This window comes from Girardinichthys multiradiatus, chromosome 4 (genome assembly GCF_021462225.1).
Source record: "Girardinichthys multiradiatus isolate DD_20200921_A chromosome 4, DD_fGirMul_XY1, whole genome shotgun sequence".
Taxonomy (NCBI): domain Eukaryota; kingdom Metazoa; phylum Chordata; class Actinopteri; order Cyprinodontiformes; family Goodeidae; genus Girardinichthys; species Girardinichthys multiradiatus.
The window spans coordinates 8,463,546-8,485,317 of NC_061797.1; the positions used below are offsets into that span (position 1 = coordinate 8,463,546).

Consider the following 21,772-nt stretch of genomic DNA (forward strand, 5'->3'; position numbering starts at 1 on the left):
TGGTGCTGTTTAAGTTCCCCAGGCAACTTGCTTAATGACTAGGACCTGCTCTCATTTTTTTTTTCCTCCATCTGCAATTGTACTCTTTGAAGACCATTTGGGTACTCCAGTGTGAAGGCTGTCTAAGAAGTGGGCGACCAGGCCCTGCAGAGGAGTGTCGAGAGCTGTGGCTAGTTACAGCAAACTTGCCTCAACTTTCAGAGAAGGCAGCGAACAAGTCACAGCTTGTGACAAAATGATGACTGAAACTGCGACTTTCAATTTCCAAAAGGAAGAACACTATGTGCCCCTTTGTAATGGAGAAGATTTATTCACCCTTTGTATTTTTGTTAGTTGCCAGCTATAATGCAGCACTAAGCCACTGAGACATCTATGCAGTGTTTTAAGCTGAGTTACAATGAGAATGAAAATAACAGACTTTGAAATTCCCCCCACCTCTCAAAAACGAGTTTGGTTGATGTTACATGTCTTCGCCTTTCATCATTGTGTATCTTTATTTTCTGACAACAAGAGAATATTGTCAGATTCCTCAGCTCATAGTGAAGAAGTATCCTGTGCATGTACAAAACCTTTATTTAACTGAGGAGCAAAGTGTGATTATCTGCAAGACAAACCTGGAACAATAGGAAACCAGCATCAGTGTAACAAAGGAAGGTGATTCCCATGTAATAGATTTACAGAGCCCAGACATACTGCATCTTGAATCAGGTTGTAACAAACTTAATTGACTGATTTTACTTTCCAACTTCACTCAGGTTATTGTTTGCCTTGGAAATAATAATGAATCCAGCAATGACAAATCAAAACACAGGATAAATCACTGAAGCTTGTCAAGCCATTTGTGGTTAACTTCCAGACGTATGTGTGGATTGTTATTTTTAAACATTAGTGTTTTTGGGATGCATTACATTGCAGATGTGTTTTATCCCTTAAAACAGGAGATGCCAGACACAAATTTCCTCTAGATTAATCGTTCTGAGCTCCTGCTATCATCTTATGTGGTTCCACGATGCTGACTTTGTTTATGAAGGCTCACATGACTGCCTTTACTTGTCATTTTTGAAGTGCCAGAAGCTGTACCTTTGTCATGGCAGCAATATGATGGAATGATGTTAGAAAATAAAATACTTTGGATTACTGGACTACTAAAGATGCCAATACAATAGCTTTATGTTGCAAATGTGTCACTTTTGGCTACATTAAGTTATTTAAAATGTTTTTTTTAGCAATTTTTCTTTTTCTGCATTTAAACTTAAGTTTATTATGTTTTTGTTTTTTATATATAGCGTTGCTTTGGAAGTTCTATCTACCCTAAGTTTTGCTTTGTTGCCTTGATCTCAAGATCCAATTTGACTTCTATGCACATAGAAATGTTAATTTGTGCAACTATCACTATAGCTGCAGACATTTTTTGTCACACTCATACTAATGTAGAATGTATCTTAGTAAATATGCCATTGCAATGTTTAAATGTTCAAACTTTTTAAAAACATGTTGTTATTGACTGCTACAGCTGATAGTAGCACAAAAAAAGAGTAAATCCACCTGATTCTCCAACTCACGCTTGGAACACGGTTAAGTTGAATGTGATGATATAATTTCTAGGATCAAAGATCATTTGTATTTGGTGGCCTTTCAGGCTCACTGGATCTACTAATACAGATGAAATAATATTCTACCGCTCAGATATTTTAAACTCAGAATAACAATGATTTTTCAAACTTAATAGGTAACAAGGTGCCCCCCTTCAGCAAATGTGCTCAACAATCACATTACTGTGGCCATAATGTAAAAACAAACTCAATACTTGACTTTGAGAACAACAAACCTTTGAAATTTAAGGTTTGCATATCAGCTCTCTTGAGAGCAGTAATCAGTACATTAGGCTCATGAAAATGGAAATATAGAAACTTCTTATTTCATTAAATGCCTTATCATTGCCACTTTTTCGAATTTTCCTAAATTATTGATTAGTGACAGATAGTTACTTACTTCTAACTGTTAAGCTTTGCCACATATAAAGCACCATGAAACAGTATACTAGACAAAGACAACCTCAGTGAATGAAAAAAAAAAGAGTTTTCAAATGATGATGAAGTTATCCGAAGCAACCTGGCCCTATGTGAAACCATAATTTGTCCCACCATGTTTACTCATGACTTGACTGGAATTTGTCACATTTTGGTTCAGTTATTCTAACCCCACCCAGGTCTGATTACTACTAGGCCTGTAGAGATATGTGAGGAGTTTCTGTAGAATCAAGGAATTACTTAAATAGAAACTGATAACTGAAGTAGGATGAAACATTGAACAGGGAAGCCCCCTTCTCAGAAGCGACCAGCATAACACAACTAGTCAAAGGGTGAATTCACAACTCATCCAGACAGTCACAAAAGGACAACTAACAAAAACTAAAGCACTGCAAGCCTTATTACATCAGTTAAGGTAAACGTGAATGATTCATTAATACGAAAGAAATTGGGTTAAAATGGTGTCAGTGGTTAAGTGCCAAGGCAAACCCCACTGCTGAAAAAAGAACACCAAGGTCCCTTTCACATTTGCCAAGAAATATCTTGAAGACCAGTGTTGGGAGTAACTGCATTAAAAAATATTTGCACAATAGTAATTGCATTACGTTTTCGGTAACGTTCGCTGAAGTTAAAGGCAAAAATGTGCATGTGATTTGCAAGTTAGGTCCGCGAATAAAGAATGTATCCACGTACGTGACCAGCAACTCCTATCTAATGAAAAACATCACAGTGTCTCACCCCTCCACAACACTTGTGACTAACAACCCGAGCCCTGCTGCGGCCTGCTCCAGCTCCATCAATTCTACACCATTTTTCTGGTCAACAACTTGTAACATAATTTTAGATTCTAAAAAGTAACTGATAGTTACTTTGCCTAGTAACTAGTTACTTTGATAGTGCAGTTACTAACTCAGTTACTTTTACAAGTAGCTAACTAGTTCCTTTTTTTAAAGCAACATTCCCAACACTGTTGATAACTATGAGACTTTTGGGAAAATATATGTGGACTGACAAGACAAACGTGGACATTCTGTCAAGGTGTATGTTCCTATATACATTTAATGTAAAATTAGCCCAGTGTTTCAATAAACAAAACTCCTACCTACCATGATCTTACCTCACTTCTTCAGGACCAATTTGCCATAATTAATGGAATCATCAATTCTTCTGTCTAGCGGCAAATCCTGAAGGTGAATTTTACAGTTGGGTTATGCAGTAACGCAATGACCTGAGAAAAATTAGCAAGTCTATCTCTGAATGGATCAGAAAAATGTAAAAACGAAGGTTATGGAGAGTAAAATTAAACCCTGAAACAGCGTAGTGAAAGAGTGTTATCGCAAGCAGTTGATGGGAGTCATTGTTGCAAAGGGTGGCACAAGCCACAAGTGTGATAAACCCTAAAAACCAACTGAGATAAAAAAACAAACAAAAAAAACAAAAACAAAGACAGGATAAATCTGTAAGGGTGCAGATACATTTTCCTAACTGAACCCCTGCATTGAAAACATTGACTTACACTAGATTACACGCAAGTAGCCCACATAGAGTAAAAGGGGGAAAAAATGACAGACCATCATTAATTTGAGCTCATTTGGAGTTTCTCAGTGTGCAGGATATTGTAAGGTATTTGTGTTAATGAGCTACATCATTCATGTGAAATGATGGCACAATTAGGAAAACAAAAGTGCAAGGTGTGACAATTTAAGCGAATGTGCTTTGTCAGTGTGCTCAAACAACACCTCTGGGACAGCGAATGCATAAAAGCTGGCTTGCTTTAAACGTCTTGCAGGTAGGACTTGAAGGGTCTGGATTTTCGCCACTGATCCCTGCCTCGCTATTCCACACCCCAGCTAAAGTCTCACAGGAATCCCCTCTGAAACACTAGCAGCTAAATGAAATTAAAGCTGCTGAAATCAGATGTTTGATTCATGTTTGGTTCATGCAGGTCGGTGCATGCAAACGTCTTTAGAGATGCATGTATGTGAATGAAAATACTGCCTGAAAGGGCGAGAGCTGGCAGCGGAACCCAAGGAACACTGAGCACTGTCTTTCTCCTCTCCTCTAAAAATCACCCACCTCATGGATCGGGAGGCATTTATGAAAGGAGACTTGCAGTAGGGCAAGTGCTATATGTATTTAAGTAAAATAAATCTAACTTCTTTGCTTTTGTATCCATTTTTCTTCCATTTCCCTGTATTTTCCTCCAGCAAGTTTTACTTTTTTAACCCAATCCAGCTCAAGCTTTCTCCTTCTGGTCTGTTTCAGCAGCCTTACATTGCACTGTCAGACTCATTAGTTATACCAGCCTCTGTGTCGAGTGGGATCTAACCACTCAGCCTAGCACGTAATGCAGCTTCACTGAACTAATGAAACCATAATTACGAAAATAATGAGGAGCATGCAGCACTGTCCACTGACTTTCAGGCTACTTATTTGAGAGAATGAATGAGAAAATATGCATTTTTTGGACTTTTGATTCTTGCCCTGTCATAAGGTATGTATCCAGAACAAAGCCTCTTTGTTCTGTGAATTTTAGACTTCAGGGAGCACTCTACCTCGTGTTGCGTGTTTGTGCGATGCATTTTTGATGTATAACAAGGAACTATGTAGGCTATGGTCCATTTCCTGGGCTACTTATAAACCTATTGTCCCCAGCGGACCTCATTTAGCTAAGAGTAGGCAATGTTGGGCCATGTTTAGTATCTGAGTAGCACTGTTTTTCAGTGAAACACAGCAGTTGCCACAAGATATGTTAGCCATGTCAAACTCTTTACATGAACTGCAGCAGACTTGCAAAACTAGTCCCACCCTATTCCCGTTACAAACACAAACCTTAGTATATTTTATTTCAGTCACCAAAACACAAAATAGTGAACAATTTTGAAGTGGGAAATAAGGAATATACATATTTTTTTAAATAATAAACAAAAATCAGGGAAATTTGCCATGCATTTGCATTCAGCCCCCCTATTTTAATAGTGTGTTAAACCACCTTCTGCTGGAATTACAGATGCAACTTTTTTACGGTATGAATCATTCAGCTTTCACACCTGGAACTTAAATTTCTGTGAATTCTTATTTGCAAAAAAAGTCAAGTTGAGTCAGGATCAGATGGAGGGCATCTGTGGACATTATTTTTTAAGTCTTACTTCAGGTTTTCAATTTGAACACATGAATATGTTTATCCATTGTAACTCTGGCTCATACTGGAAAGAGAACCTTCACCCCACATTTAAGTCTTTTGCAGTCTCAGGTTTTCTTCCAGTGATAGCCTATATTTAGTTCCACCCGTCTTCCCTGTATCTACGAAAAAGAAAAAGAAAAGATGGCACTTCACACACGATGATGCTACAACCACCACATAAGGGATGGTTTGCCTTGGGCAATGTTTCCACAAAATGTTTTAAATATAGGCCATAAAGTTTTGATCTCATCTAACCAATGCACCTTCTTCCACACATTTGCTGTTTTCCCTTAGAGGGGCTGTGGCAATCTGCAAATGAGACTTATAACTTTCTTTTAACAAGTGCTTTCTTTTTGCCACTCATCTATAAGGGATGGATTTGTGGAGTTCCTTCAACTAGTAATGATCTCTTGTCATTCGTTGACTGAGCTCTGAATCTCTGCAGCTCCTCCACAGTTACCACGGGCCTCTTAGCTGCTTCTCTGATCAATCCTCTTCTTGACCATCCTGTCAGTTTAAGTGTACATCTATGTCCCAGTAAGTCTGCAGTTGTGATGTAATCTTTCCATTTTCAGATGATAGATTGAACAGGGATCTGTAAGACATTGAAAGCTTGGGTTATTATTTTATAACCTAACCCTGTTTTAAACCTCTCCACAACTGTGTTCCTTGTTCCTCATGATTTTTTTGTTTATTAATGTTTAAGAAAAACTCCTGAACCAAATCTTTGTCCTTCTACTTCATTAGTTTTGCACTAATTTGTATCAGTCTAACATGTAGTATTGAAATAAAGAGAGATTATGATTGTCACATGACAAAATGTGAAAAGGTTCAAAGGGTATAAATGCTCATGCAAGGCACTATACAAGTAAAGCATTTCCAGAAACAACTAAGGAGATGAGCTAACCTTTGTTAAATCCCCAGAAGTATGTCTCCAAACCCCTTTCTAACACGATCTCTTATCTGTCTGTCCTATGATTGCAGCTACACACAGACTTGGATGTGGGCAACAAGAACATCAAATATGTTCTGGCAGGCGAGGGGGCAGGCACCATCTTCGCCATCAACGAGTTAACCGGTGACATCCATGCCATGAAGAGACTGGACCGCGAGGCGAAAGCTGAGTACACGCTAATGGCCCAGGTCATTAATGCTGACACAGACGAGCCTTTGGAGCCACCGTCCGAGTTCATCATCAAAGTCCAAGACATTAACGACAATCCGCCGCAGTTCATCGAAGGCCCGTACCGCGCGTCTGTCCCAGAAATGTCTGCTGTTGGTAAGTCACAGTTGACAGACCTCATTTCTAAGTTCTTGCCTCTTAAAGTAGCCTTATCAGTGTGTGAGATTTCGAAGACGTCTGATCTCTAATGGGCTATCTTACAGAAATAATGAGGGAATCAGAACAAGAGGAAACAAGTGTGCCTATTTACATGCTTTTCTGTGGTGATCATTTTGGTAAGGGAAAATACAAGAATGATGAATAGAATCAAATCCCTTTAACTTCAACCCACAGCCCATTGCTGTAACCTCAAAACTGGGGTCAGCATCAAAACCCACTTAAAAGTTCGCAATCTGTAAACAGCTTATGTACAAAGAAATGCATATATGCAGCACATGAATGAAATGTTGATTTGTATGACAAGAAATAATCACCAAATCAGTACATTTAATTACAGTACATGTTTCTCTAACAACCATTCACTTTATACAGATCCTTGCAAAAGTACTTTGAAGTTTCACACTTTTCATAACATCTTGTGGTTATAATGTGTGACAAGGATACCGGGGGGTGGGGGGGGGGGGGCTCTCTCCCTCTCTCTTTCCTACTCCTTTGCGACTTTCCTTGTTGGGTTTAGCCCTCGGCATGTAAAATAATGTTATTAAAAGTAATGGTAGTTATAGCATTGTTTTTTATTGGTCCATATTTTCCCAGTAATTAGGTTTTTCTACGTTCAACCAGCAATCTCAGCAATGGTATTAGGTGGAATGTGGCAATAGTACATATTTATGATTACATCTAACATAATTTAATTGCACCCCACTCTAATTTCCACCATAGTTTGTTAAAGTACCTGGACAAGAAATTGAAGCTTATAGTGAGTTCCAAAACTATAAAAGAAATACCTCTGAGAATAATCCAATAACAAATTACTCTTCAAAAATATGAATTTACTGTAGTGTCACAAAAAAATGACCGGATTTCTATATTTTGTATTTTCTCTGCCATTTCAATTGATCTGGTTGGGTTTTCTCTGTTTTCTTCCCCCAAATTCAAGAACATGCTTAATAGGCTTACTGGAGGTTCTACTGTTTGCCCGTGGGTTAGGGTTAGGGTTAGGGTTTTGTTATAGCTGGCAATACAGAACTGAATAAAAAACAGTGTTTTCAATCTGCTGAATTTTGTTTTCAAAACATCACTCTCCATGTGAAACTGGATCTTTGTGTAAAAGGGGGGGATATTTAGTAGTCTTCAGCTGAGCAGCAGAGTGCAGCAATGGGTGGGGGTTGGGGCAGTGCTGCTTTACTTCAAACTTCCGCTGGAATCTCATTAAAATGACTTTAAACTAACTTTTTGCAGTTTGAAACCATATTTTTTTTTTGTATATCTCAATAACATTAATCGGTTCAAGCTGAATGTAATGCACAACATCACAAACACTGCCATCTTGATGTTTCTTCTTGTCCACCACAGTTGAAAAAAACTTGGAATAACTTGAAATATTTGCCCTCACTCATTTGCACATTCTGGTAGCTAGCAGACCCTACAGAGGTTTCACAGGCAGTGGTGCAAAACCCATCAGCACTTCTATGATCAGTGTTGTGCAATTTAGTTTGCACTGTGGTTTTTGGATATGATTTTACTGGACTTCTCTTTCACTTTTATTTCAGACACTTGAACCATATTCTATATATCTTCTTCTTTTTTTTTGTTTCCTAGGTCACTATTGTCAAAGTTATTGATATTCAAGTGTTTCATTTTTGGCTCATAAACTAACACCAACATTTCTACAGTTGGCACAAGTACCACCATTATTGCCTGTACAGTTTGGGGCTTTTATGCATGGTCACAAGATTCAAAGTATGCTTGCAAATGCTTAACATAGAGATGAAGACAAGCAGACCACTAATTAAAATGAAACTCTTCAAATTTGTAATACAGATTTACACAATATATTATCTTAGCTTTGGGCTTCCATCAACATTTGAGCTAACGAGTCCATGTAGACTAAGATTCCACAAACTTGATTTTCTTCCCATAAACTATTTTGTTCTTGCTTTTTCTTACTCATCAGTTTCTTGGGTAAATATTCTTGATGTGCCAGGCAACAAAATACTGAGTATTTGACCCAGTTGTTCCATAGTATATTCACTGATGTGCTCATTTCTGCTTAAGCCTATGTTATAAAGATGCTATCAGCAGTGGCACAATGTGCAGTTTTTATGTCTGGACTACATAGAGGTTGTCCTGTCCATATTCAACAACAAAACAAAAAGCCCACTGCCTGTATCATGCATTGTAGGAGGCCTTCTAATGTAAAAGCAGCCTAAATGATTGTGATACCTATGCAGTACCATTATAGTGCTGCCAAATAAAGGAGTAGACAAGCCACTTTAACTTCTACCACTGTACTGCCTGCTTATGAATTGCTATTTTCTCACTCTTGGATTCCTGCATTCACATGACCACTGTGTGATGATAATATGTTGCCAATTTGGAGTGGCAAAAGTCCTGTCACTGGATCATTTTGTTGTAGTTTTGCTTCAGGGTAACCTCACCGCTGACCCCAGAGCAGCAGGGGTCTTGTAGAAAAATGTTTCCATCAGCAGCAAAAACGAGATCAGAGTGTGTCTTTATGCGGTTTTGACATTGGAGGAGCTCAGCGAGAGAGCTGAGGTCTGTTGCCCGGTGTTATGCGCTTGTTATTGTGTTTCTTCATTGAGCTGCCTTTTGTAACCTGTCATGGTGCTGACATAACATGCTAGGGCAGATGGTGTTAGGTATGTAATGTAATCTGTTTGGGTAAATCCCATCTGTATGATGCAGGCTTTTGTGTCGGTTCTAGAAGGCAGTGGTGATTTAGCTCCAGCTACTCCTGATGCCTGTGGCTGATTCTTACTACCTGCCGCTGTGCTGGAAGCAAAAAGGAACAAAAGATGCTGTAAAAGTAGCCATGTAAACACAGAGAAACAGTGAACTCTTTTTGTCTGAACTCTGTTATGTGATCCCCACTGCTCAAGGCTTTGGATCTCGGGTTGAACAGAACTTGGGCTCTCTGAGGGGTTTTGCTAGAGCAGAGACAACCGTGAAGACGGGGTAGAGAGCAAAGTGGCAGTTGACAGCACTCTGTGATTTCCCAGTGGGAATAATGCATAAGAAATGGAAATCAGCATCTCTCTGTTGACTGTTGTTCCCTTTTGTCACTACTGATTAATTAAACATTCACGGATGCTCAGTTGTTTGTCTGAAAGCCCTTTTTCCTTTCAGCTGTGAGTTTTCCTCTTGTTAAGTTTTCATGTGCTGCGGCATTATGGGAAGACGCTCCGGACAAACAAACAAAAAGTCATTCATCTCTCCCGTCTCATATCCATAAACCACCCGTTTTCTTCCAGCAGCGTTTCCTCTTCATCATGGTCGAATTGAGAATGCGTGTTGGACTCAGTGGATTACTGAGAGTGTGTCGAGCCGTGTTGATAACTAATAAAGTCCACAAGAAGCAGAGCTGGAATAAATAGATGCCAGTGAAGACTGCCACACACGAGCAAATCTCCAAGAGAGAGCAAAAAGTATTTAAATGTAATTATGGCATGTGGAAAAGATGCCGTATTGAGGTCAGACAGCTTTGAGAGGACTGATGTGTCTCTGCTCGGAGTGAACTCACCTGTGTCGAACAATCAAAAATCTAGCCAAAGACCATAACAGCCTGCTTCTCCTGACGATGTTATCCACTTACAGAGCTTGTCAGTTCCACTCCAGACTTCATCAGTGTCTTAGCTGCTGTGCGCTTATCGAGAGTGTATCCACACGGTATCAGCGAGACCAGTACAAATATCAACACCCACCTTTATCTGTCAAGGACTACAGCTAGATAGAACCCCCCACCCCCCTGTATTGAATGTCAGCATCCACCAAAGGAAGTGTTCCCCACAGCCGGATAAGATATGTGACATGGGCCACCGAGGTTGCCATGCTTCCTGTGTGCTGAGGAGCATCGAGGTTAATGGGAAATGAAGGAGAAAGACCTTTTGTTCTTCCTTTAAAAGAGCTAGTCGGATAAGACGTGTGGCTTTCTGTGACTTTTCCCTGACTTTCATTTCCCTGAATGGCTGAGAATGGAGGTGACTATCATTGTACAGCACATCGTTTCTCTAAGTACAGTGCAACAAAGAGGAGGAGTGGGGAGTAAAGGCCATCACTTCGCTGGAGGGGAAATGGCTTGTCAGAATAAAATTAGATGTCATTAGTGTAAGCAGCCTGAGTATATCTGTTATCAGTTGGGTTTCTGAGATAGAATCTCCTATGAGCAAGTTTTTTTCATTTGGTGATATTGTTAAAGGGTGAAATGCATCCAAAGACTAACAAATGTTCTAAAACCTCCACCAGAAAATGGTGGGTCATTAAATAATAAACCTTGTTTACTAGACTCCATTTATGTTCCAATTATCTGGGCTTTAATTCTGGTTCATTACTCTTCCAATGGATACATTTAATAAGATATGTAACCCAGCAGAACAAATCTGCGTAAAAATTAAAGATCTAAAACTTACCAGCAGCCAAATCATATCCAAATTAGTTCTGGAATCTGGCAAAAAGTTACCACAGAAATTAACCCCCAAAAACTAGGTATTGCTCTAACTTAATTTCATAACTCTAATTAGATTATTCTGAAAATGATCAAGGGATTTCCATAAACAAGGTATCAGAGAGGCTTGTGGGGCTGCCACAAAGCTTGATCTATTGATCTGTGTGCTAGAAGATTATTTTATCAAATTTCTTATCTAAACACAGAGAATGCACCTTTAACACATTCAATGAAATTCAAATAGGAATGATTATCAGTTTTAATGAAGTTTAAGCATCACCCTGATGTTCTGTGAAAGATTCCAGCTCTGTCCAAACAACAGACATTTTTTTGCAGCTGCTCCACTTTGGTTCACATGCAAACTATTTTTTCTCAAAAAACTGAGGTTTTTGAAAAGTCTGTTTTTGTTGTAATCATTTAAATTCAGTGAAGGAAGAATTATAGAAACTGCTACAGCTTTCTGTGCTAACACTGGAGCCATATTTGTGATTTTCCACATCTGACTCCCTGCCCTATCTCTTTATATTAAACTTTAAGCTGAATGGAACTGATGGTGAGAAACATATGAAAACAAAATGTTATAAAATATTTTTCCGAAGAATGTTTTGGCCAGCCAAGATATTCTTTCATAAACTACTCAAATGTTTTTAAGTAAGCATAAGTAAGCGTGGTTGGGATGGTTTATTATTGTGATGATATCATATTAGTGTTGTAGGTGGAGGCTGCCAGCACCACTATTTTAAGCAGAGTGGCCACGCTGGCCTCTTGTCTGGGCTGCAGTCCCATTATGGTGCTCTCATGCTAGCGGGAAATTATCTTCTTGTGCGTTGTGTATATCATGGAGAGTGAAGCTGGGTCTTTGTCTAGTCTAAAGGCACCTAGTAATTGGTTGAGGTGTAACTGGACCTATAATAATGATTTAAAAAAATCACAATTTGTTCAGACTGAGTTTCAATCTGTATAATTAAACATCTAAAATAATTAGTCTCAAGCCTGGGCTGAATAATTCTGCAGTGAACACAGGTTGTTGAAAATCACAATTTTAATTGCAAAAAAAGCAAGCATTCCAATGCTTTTTAGACAGTAGACCCACCTTAGAATTAGACAAGAATAAAATGTGTAATTTATGACCAAGTCTTCCAGGACTGGAATGTTTACACAGGTTACAGATTATTTAAAACACAGTTTACAAAAATAAATAAATTGAGATTCTTAGTTTTCCCCAGAATAATAATAAAATCTCACCTCATACTCATGAGCCCTGTATCATCTGCTGTGCAAAGAACAATAAAGCACTGCCCAATATGTTGCTGTTTCGCCTGGCCTTACAGAAGGCTACCAGAAAAAACATATTTTCCATCATTCATTTAATGTTAGAAAGTTTTAGAATTAGCAAGCTACAAACAGCATGTCTGTTAAGCAGCCAACTACACATTGGCGACATGACCAAATAGACTGACTAATTAACCAGGTAATATCTACGTCTTATAGTTGTGTATCTCTAAAAACGGCGAAGCGGCAGAAAGGTCTGACATTCTGCACGATATGCAGTTTAGAACTACCACTAAATATAATGGGCTCTGAGTATCAAATAAAAAAAAGAAGTTGATGATATAGATATTAAAAGCAATAATCAAAACAGTATTATTTTAACAAAATTTCTGTTATAATAAAATAAATTAGATGACATTTTACTTTGAATTTGTTTGGTAAATACTGTGACACCTATGTATTTTATTTAAAGGTCATCATGAAATAGAAATCTCATACCGACCCAGATTCATATTCGTTTATTTATTATAATATTTTTATTAAAATTCTAACAGTTTTTGGAATGTTTCTTTAGGTTTTTCTAGTTCTTAACAATACACCAGTGTATACATTTCATCCAAAATGAATGTGGTATCTTTACATCTTTGTGCGTTTTGTGCACTGGCCTGCATTTTCTTCCACTGAGAGGGTTGTTATACAGTTATTCAATGAGAAGTCTTTACCAAGAATAAACCCACATCCCACATGCTAATTTAACCTTTTACTTGGTATAGAAATATTAATTAGCACAGCTTTAATCACTTCAGAAATTTTCCAGGTTGTTAAGCTTTTTTTTTTTTTTTTGATGTGTTTAGAAATCCAAGGTTTAGGTAATTTTCTCTGCTTCTAATCTTCAGGCAAATAAAAACACTCCGTTTATTTCCTCCCACCTGATTAGTATTTAATATCTATACGTGTCTAGCCAATGTTATTAGCTGTGTGAATGTATTTTTCATATTTATGCTTCAGTGTCACTGCAGTTAAAGCAAGTTTATTGCTTATGGCTGTAAGCTCATCTGTGATATTAATGTGTTTCTTTTGCACTGATTGCACAGATCTCACAGGATTAGTGGATCCTGTTTTCCCGTTAATGGGGTCTTCGACTTTAAGGCCAGTACAAGCTGACAAATTCCCTTGTATGTTTGTAGACCATATGCCGGAATTATGAGGCTCTGCCACCGTCTGCAGCTAACAAGGGGGTTGTGGTGTAGACGAAAATTACAAAGTCTGTTGGAAGTGATGCTTCAGGTAATTAGGAAGAGGTTGCTAGGCCCTCCTCAGTGTGCTAAGAGGGGGTGCGAATGACAATAATTGCTTTGCTGCGAAGCAAACTTGGTGAAAGTTGTTCTGCTGCATAAAACTCACATGAGAGATGCCCCAGGAGTGTTGGGCTGTGAGTGCGCTTCATTATCAGGGCGATTAATAAGCGGGCTCGCAGACAGATGGCCCACCCCTCCCTGCCCTTGTATGAGCTGCCCTCCCCGAAAACCACAGCAAAATGAATACCTGAACAGAAGCACGGATCCTTGCCAAAAGTGTCAGGATCCGCTAAATTGGAGCGGAGACATAAAACCGAAGTGACATTAATAGATTACCTTGAGTTGATTTGCATTTTCAGAGCTATTATGGGTACAAGTAACAGGAGTAACTGGCATGGCCGTCTACGGAGAATCTTAATGATGTTTCTGATTATGGTTTCATCACCACTGGCAGCTGAGAAAATAAGTAAAGGCTTGTCATCACAGATTTGGACGATGAATGAGCGGACTTGATCAACGGGAGATGTATGGAAATGAGCAAGATGCAGACCTTTATCAAAGCTACATGTTTCCTGCTTTTAGCATGCTGCAGAAGGCTTACTGTGATCACTGATGATGCACTTCTTTCACTGCATCAAGAAAAAACATTTTTCACTGCACAATGTTCCATCAGAGCTTGGAAAAACACTTTATTGCCAAATTGTTTGTCTGTCCTTCTCAAAATATTAGCATATTGTGATAAAGTTCATTATTTTCCATAATGTCATGATGAAAATTTAACATTCATATATTTTAGATTCATTGCACACTAACTGAAATATTTCAGGTCTTTTATTGTCTTAATACGGATGATTTTGGCATACAGCTCATGAAAAACCCAAAATTCCTATCTCACAAAATTAGCATATTTCATCCGACCAATAAAAGAAAAGTGTTTTTAATACAAAAAACGTCAACCTTCAAATAATCATGTACAGTTATGCACTCAATACTTGGTCGGGAATCCTCTGGCAGAAATGACTGCTTCAATGCAGCGTGGCATGGAGGCAATCAGCCTGTGGCACTGCTGAGGTCTTATGGAGGCCCAGGATGCTTCGATAGCGGCCTTTAGCTCATCCAGAGTGTTGGGTCTTGAGTCTCTCAACGTTCTCTTCACAATATCCCACAGATTCTCTATGGGGTTCAGGTCAGGAGAGTTGGCAGGCCAATTGAGCACAGTGATACCATGGTCAGTAAACCATTTACCAGTGGTTTTGGCACTGTGAGCAGGTGCCAGGTCGTGCTGAAAAATGAAATCTTCATCTCCATAAAGCTTTTCAGCAGATGGAAGCATGAAGTGCTCCAAAATCTCCTGATAGCTAGCTGCATTGACCCTGCCCTTGATAAAACACAGTGGACCAACACCAGCAGCTCACACGGCACCCCAGACCATCACTGACTGTGGGTACTTGACACCGGACTTCTGGCATTTTGGCATTTCCTTCTCCCCAGTCTTCCTCCAGACTCTGGCACCTTGATTTCCGAATGACATGCAGAATTTGCTTTCATCCGAAAAAAGTACTTTGGACCACTGAGCAACAGTCCAGTGCTGCTTCTCTGTAGCCCAGGTCAGGCGCTTCTGCCGCTGTTTCTGGTTCAAAAGTGGCTTGACCTGGGGAATGCGGCACCTGTAGCCCATTTCCTGCACACGCCTGTGCACGGTGGCTCTGGATGTTTCTACTCCAGACTCAGTCCACTGCTTCCGCAGGTCCCCCAAGGTCTGGAATCGGCCCTTCTCCACAATCTTCCTCAGGGTCCGGTCACCTCTTCTCGTGTGCAGCGTTTTCTGCCACACTTTTTCCTTCCCACAGACTTCCCACTGAGGTGCCTTGATACAGCACTCTGGGAACAGCCTATTCGTTCAGAAATGTCTTTCTGTGTCTTACCCTCTTGCTTGAGGGTGTCAATAGTGGCCTTCTGGACAGCAGTCAGGTCGGCAGTCTTACCCATGATTGGGGTTTTGAGTGATGAACCAGGCTGGGAGTTTTAAAGGCCTCAGGAATCTTTTGCAGGTGTTTAGAGTTAACTCGTTGATTCAGATGATTAGGTTCATAGCTCGTTTAGAGACCCTTTTAATGATATGCTAATTTTGTGAGATAGGAATTTTGGGTTTTCATGAGCTGTATGCCAAAATCATCCGTATTAAGACAATAAAAGATCTGAAATATTTCAGTTAGTGTGCAATGAATCTAAAATATATGAATGTTAAATTTTCATCATGACATTATGGAAAATAATTAACTTAATCACAATATGCTAATATTTTGAGAAGGACCTGTACACACTAAACTTTATACACCTGCAGTCATAAAAGTGACTGGAACACTGGCATTAATTGATTTGTTGATGTGACCCAATGCTTCTGGCAAAATAATGTATCTCTTTCTATGTAACCCCCTCTGAACATTTTGTCACGTTACAATCAAAAATATATTATAGTAGGACTTTATGTGATAGACCAACACAAAATAACACAAACCTATGAAGTGGAAGAAAAAGATGTATGGATTTTAACAATTTTACAGTCAAAAATGTATGTCTCCAGAGCTGGCCCTTGGCATAGGCTGCATAGCCAGTTGCCTAGGGTGCCAACTGCAGGAGGGTGGTGTTGCTGCAAGAAATCAAAGCAAAAAAAAGAAAAAACATTAAAGAATTATAATAATGTGCAGCCCTGACTGGCACCCTTTGTCATGTTCTATATTTGAAAAAAAAGATTTATATAAACAACAACCACACCTATTTGCCCATGTTGTTTGTCATTATTTGATAGAACCCCCAAAGCTCCTAATTTAAAATAGAACGTGCTTACGGATGTGCCACAATCAGCTAATTCACAGTAAGGAGATAAGGAAATGTTTAAATAAATACACTTTTATGTAAATAAATTGTATTTGCTAAATTTTCAAAAATGTTCCCTGACCTACATTAAAGCTAAGAAGTGATAGCTGGCAGGTTCTGTTGTCATAACAAGCTGAAGTTAGTATATGGTTTGTAACTACTGAAAGAGTTGTTTCACTTATATAGCTGTGTTTTGGTAGATGAGAAATACAATGTAGCTTCACTTGTATTTTCCAGCTGTGAAACAGATGTCAGCTGATGTTAGAACAGCCTTATATGAATTTACCTGCTGAATGGTTGGACCTGTTAAGCATGACCACAAAATGAGTGGTTGTCAGGTTGTTTGTGGTTGTACATGGTGCAGGTCTGTTCTTGTTTGGTTTTCCACAAGTTGAAGAAAAGTGAAGTTGACTAATAACGACACTATAGGTGCTGTGGAACTATATAGGTGTAGCATATTTTGTTTTATTTTATTTCATAAATCCAAAATCTCAACTAGATCATTTGTTATTTGAACACATCAAGTAGTGTTTCAGCTGCAGCTACATGATTTGCTTCTATCTCACAACGACAGGTAAATGTCATCTATCTGTCCTGGACTGGAAATATTTGCCACACCTGGAGGCTCTCAAGGTCTGTTTTTTACTCTACCAATAAATGTTCTGACCAGTCCTGTTATGATTCTGGCCCGTCTGCCTGCTCTGTCTTCATGTAATCGGCTAATCTGCTTCACCTGTCTGCTGCTGCACTGGAGTGCAATCAGTCATGCCATGCACTTGTTTTTCTGCAGTTATATTCAGCCCGCAGACAGGCAGACAGTGCCAGATTTTCAAAAACTTACCAGTTAGTAGATGTTCAGCATTCCTTCCTGCCTGACCACGTTTTTGACCACTTTTTGCATCTTGGATTTCCCTGCCTTGCCTGACCCTCATTGGATGTCTCTCGCCACTGGATCATGACCTTGTTTCTGCCTCTCGACCAAAGCCTCCTGCCTCACCCCTGGATTTGTCTGCCTGAGTCTGCCTCCCTGGTTTCACCCAGTTCGTTCCCAGTGATCCCGGGTTCCCGGCTGGTGGAATCCTGAGTCTTTGTGCGCTGCTCCTGAATAAATCGTTTAACTTTTATTCTGTTTCTGGCTGAAATTCTGGGTCCTCTGTCCTGAACCTCACAAGTCCTAAAACTCATGCAGCTTGTAACAAGTTTACATTTAGAATTATATACTTATTTATTCATTGTATAGCTCCATCCATCTTCCCATAAACTCTGACCACCATCCCTGTCCCTGCTGAAGAAAAGCATCACAACAGCATGGTGCTGCCACCACTATGTTTCACAGTGGGGATGGTTTGTTCGGGTTATTGAGCACTGTTAGTTTTCCTGCACACATCAAGTTTAGCATTAAAAGTTTTTGATTTTTGCCTGCTCTCCCTACTACAAAACAAAGAAAAAAATGTATATGTGAAAGGTGATGTTTATGCTGTCACTCAAATTAAAAAGTAAAAATTCTAAAAAAAAAAAAAACTCTTCCAAATAGTTCCTGTCCCCTACATGAAAATACATTTCTTCTTGCTTGTCTTCCATAAAGGGCATATCAAGTGGAGTGCATGACTAATGTATGTTCTGTCAATAGATTCTCCCACCTGAGCTCCACATCTAAACCAGAGCTTCTATGGCTTCATAACTTCTTAACGAAACTAGTTGCACTGGATTTTACCTGGGGGCATTTGTTCCTTGGTGTGGTTTGCTAAATGGAGGCAGCCCACAAAGCAGACAAGAACATGATAAATAAACTGGAAAACAGAAAAGCAATGTCTGTCTGTCATCTATCTATCTATCTATCTATCTATCTGCTTGTGTTTTTACTCATTGCACTCTGTGTTATGGATCACTGCAGGGAAAGCAGAGATTTTTTTCAGACCATTCCACGCTTCACTTGAGCCAGATGTTCTATAAATAAAAGCTTCGCTGATATACTGAGGAACATTGCTGTTTTATTCTTATACCTCTGCACATCTTCAGCATGTGTCAATCTTGCAAAATCTGAGTCTGGGTGCATTAAAAGCAACTTAACCTGAGTAAACTGTTGCAGTATTTCAGGGTCACAGTAACCCACAAGTACAAGAGGAACATTTATAGTGCATCTTTTATCTACCATTTCTCTGCTGAGCTTGGACTGTGGGTGTTTGTGTCTCTTGCTTCTCTGATCCTCAACTCTGGTCTGTAGTTTGGCAGATGGGCTGAGTGGCAGGGGGCTCCTGGCCCTTTAACACAGTGGGCAGCTGGGCCGGTGCTGAGCTGGAGCGCATCTGATGTGCAGGCCTCTCCGGGCTGGGGAGGGACGCTTCAGACCACGGCTGTGATTACGTTGGTGGGTGGTTCTGAGGCTGTGTGGGGGTGAGTGGAGGTCAGAATGGTGAACCTGGCCAAGGCTCAGACTCTCTTAGCTCTAACTGCCAGCGCCTGCATGCCAGCCTGCCATTTGCTGTGGCCCTGCTAAATAGGGATAGGACAAGCCTCCGAGGGAGAGAGGAATTAACTGACGTGCTGGAGTTTCTCTGTAAATAACCCACTACTCCTATCTATCTCGCCTCATTTGGCAACAGTATCTGAGCTTGTGCTCTTGTGTGTGATGAACATGTGGACTTGTTCTAGTCAGCTCTGTTTGTATTTTAGGTATTTTCACTTACCAGTTAGCCACTTTCTCCTTGTCCTGCATTCTTAACTCGCCTTGCCTGTTACAACAATAAGCTAACTGCAAATTCAGCAAAGCTTTGTATAACACACCCTCCATTTCTGGTACCTGGGCGACCCCTTCTCTTTTTCAATGGTTATAATCAGTCTGACAGAAGGAGGTACCCCCAATCCTAGTAGTTTTTAGTATACCAATGGCCACCAGTGGGCTCTGCATGGACAAACTTTATCAGTTTATTATTTTACTTAGTTCCCCTACACATAGAGTTTGGCCATTTTAGAATGGGCTAACACTCAGTATCTTAATCTAACCTCCCCAACAACCCCGCACCATTCCAAACCCTTTGTGAAGTGTCTTGAGACGACATGAATTGAAACTAAATTGAAAACTAAACTGAATTATTACATGGTCTTTAGATTTAAAAAAAGTCATGTATTCCCTTTTTTATTCCATAAGGTGTAAAGTATAGCACATGCAAAAGTATATATCTTGAATTTTTTTACAACCCTAACCGATAATAAAGTTGCTCTTAACTGGGTTAACTAATTAAGTGTGGTGTGAATTTGTAATCATTAACCTTTACTTTAACAGCCCTAAACAAAACCCAGTGCAGCCAAATGCCTTTAGCTGTCATCTGATGAGTAAATAAGAATCCAACTCTTTATGATATAATCTCAAGATAAATGCAGCTGTTCAATGAAGGCCTAAGAGCTTCTTTAAAACACATTGTTGAACAAACAGCATTGTAAAGACCAGCGAACATTCCAAACAGAAACAAGGGTTAGGTCATGAACATATATCCCACGCTTTGAACATCTCACAGAACGCAGTTCAGTCCATCCATCCATTTTCTATACCCACTTCTTCCGTACAGGGTTGCGGGGAAGCTGGTGCCTATTGCCAGTCGTCTACGGGCGAGAGGCGGGGTACACCCTAGACAGTTAGCCAGTCCATAGCAGGGCAACACAGAGACACACAGGACAAACAACCACGCACACACTCATTCTTACCTAAGGGCAATTTAGAGAGATCAATTAACAGTCATGTTTTTGGACAAGAAGGCAGGGTACTTTAAGTCAACCCACACATGCACCTGAAGAACATGCAAACTCCATGCAGAAAGCATGTCAAATCCAGGACCTTCTTGCTGCAACAGTGTTACCAACTGCACCACCATGTGGAAATGTTCAATCCATCATCTAAAAAAAAATAAAAATTTGCACAACCAACCTAACTTCTTCCTGAAGTTAGCAGCAAATTCCACCAGGAGTTATATGGAAAACCTTTAGCTTATTATGAAATTTAACACAAGCCAGTTTTTTGAGAATGTATATATGTTAACAGGACTTATTAGGACCTTTTTGTCAACAAAACTCACGTACGTCTTGTCATGTTTCAGTAATCAAAGAGTCACGTTTAGCTCGTCATTGTCTCATTATCATCATGGAGAAAAGGGGCATCAACGAAATAATTTTGTCATCATCATTATTGACGTAAACAACATTGCATGTAGGGACACAGCAAATGTGCAGGAAGGTTATCTGATTACATGAGACAGAAACTGACATTTCTGACCTATTTGCAAAATGCTACGTGTTGAGGAAAACTAAAACTGAAAATCACCCTAAATATACCAAGCCCAGGGTGCAACAGGGTGGCGGATGCGTCATGATGTGGGAATGGTTTTATTCAGCAGGGATGCTGGTCGGTCAGAGTTGATGAGATAATGGATGAAGCTCAGTACAGAACACTCAGGGATGAAAATCTGTTTGAGGCTGCAAAAGATTTCAGACCAGTGCTGAGGTTCACCCTCCAACAGGGCAACCCTAAACATACAACCTGATGTCAAATGAATTACATTGAAGCAAATTCCTGTTGATGTTATTCGTGAGAATCTTTGGGGAGCTTTCGAAATGTTATAGTATTTTCTGTTAACTTGACAACAATGTGCTTTGTTTTGATCTAACACATACACTTCCAATAAAATTAATTGAAGTTTGTGGTTGTACTATAACAAAACAAAACACATGTGAATGGGCTGAATACTTTTGCAAAGCTGTGTACAAGGAAAAAAAAAAACAATTAAAAAATATATAATACATTCACAGATGTGCAACATCACACATATCTGCATTACTAATTCATCAAATGTTATTTATTATCCAATGTAGCTCTAAATTATGCATGAAACATCATCACTCTTGGTCTAGACAGAGTAATATGAGCCTTTTAGAGCCCCTTGGGGGAAGATTTTTTTCATCCTTTGCATGCAAGCAGAAATGCATGGTAAAAAGTACATGTGTCCCCTGAATGCAATCCTGTGACACATGTTCATGTGCACTCAGCCCTATGTCTCCTTTGCACTAGCACAAAGCTGCTAGTAGCTGCAGATGTAAAGATGCTGTTGTTCAGGTGTCAGTTTTCCCCTGTGGAGCCTGCAGAGTCATACACTCTGTAACTCTCCACAACCTCAAACATGTACTGTTTTATCTTGTTTTTCTTTAACTTCTCCCTCCATCTCACTCCCTCCTTTTTTGCCCGTCGCTCTCCTTTGCTAAGCTAATGCTCTAGTGTTTGCTCTCCCCTTGAGGGAGAACAAAAAGTAGCGGGCTTCT

General features: G+C 39.5%; 1 protein-coding gene across 1 annotated transcript in view; it reads left to right on the forward strand.

Moving 5' to 3' along the window:
- Positions 1–6,200: 6,200 nt before the first annotated feature.
- The window catches only part of cdh8 (cadherin 8), a 122,352-nt gene continuing 106,780 nt past the window's right edge, over positions 6,201–21,772 (forward strand). The window contains exon 1 of the mRNA XM_047363776.1: positions 6,201–6,493. Coding sequence (XP_047219732.1) covers positions 6,307–6,493 — 187 coding nt within the window. The 5' untranslated portion in view covers positions 6,201–6,306. The remainder of the gene's footprint in view (positions 6,494–21,772) is intronic.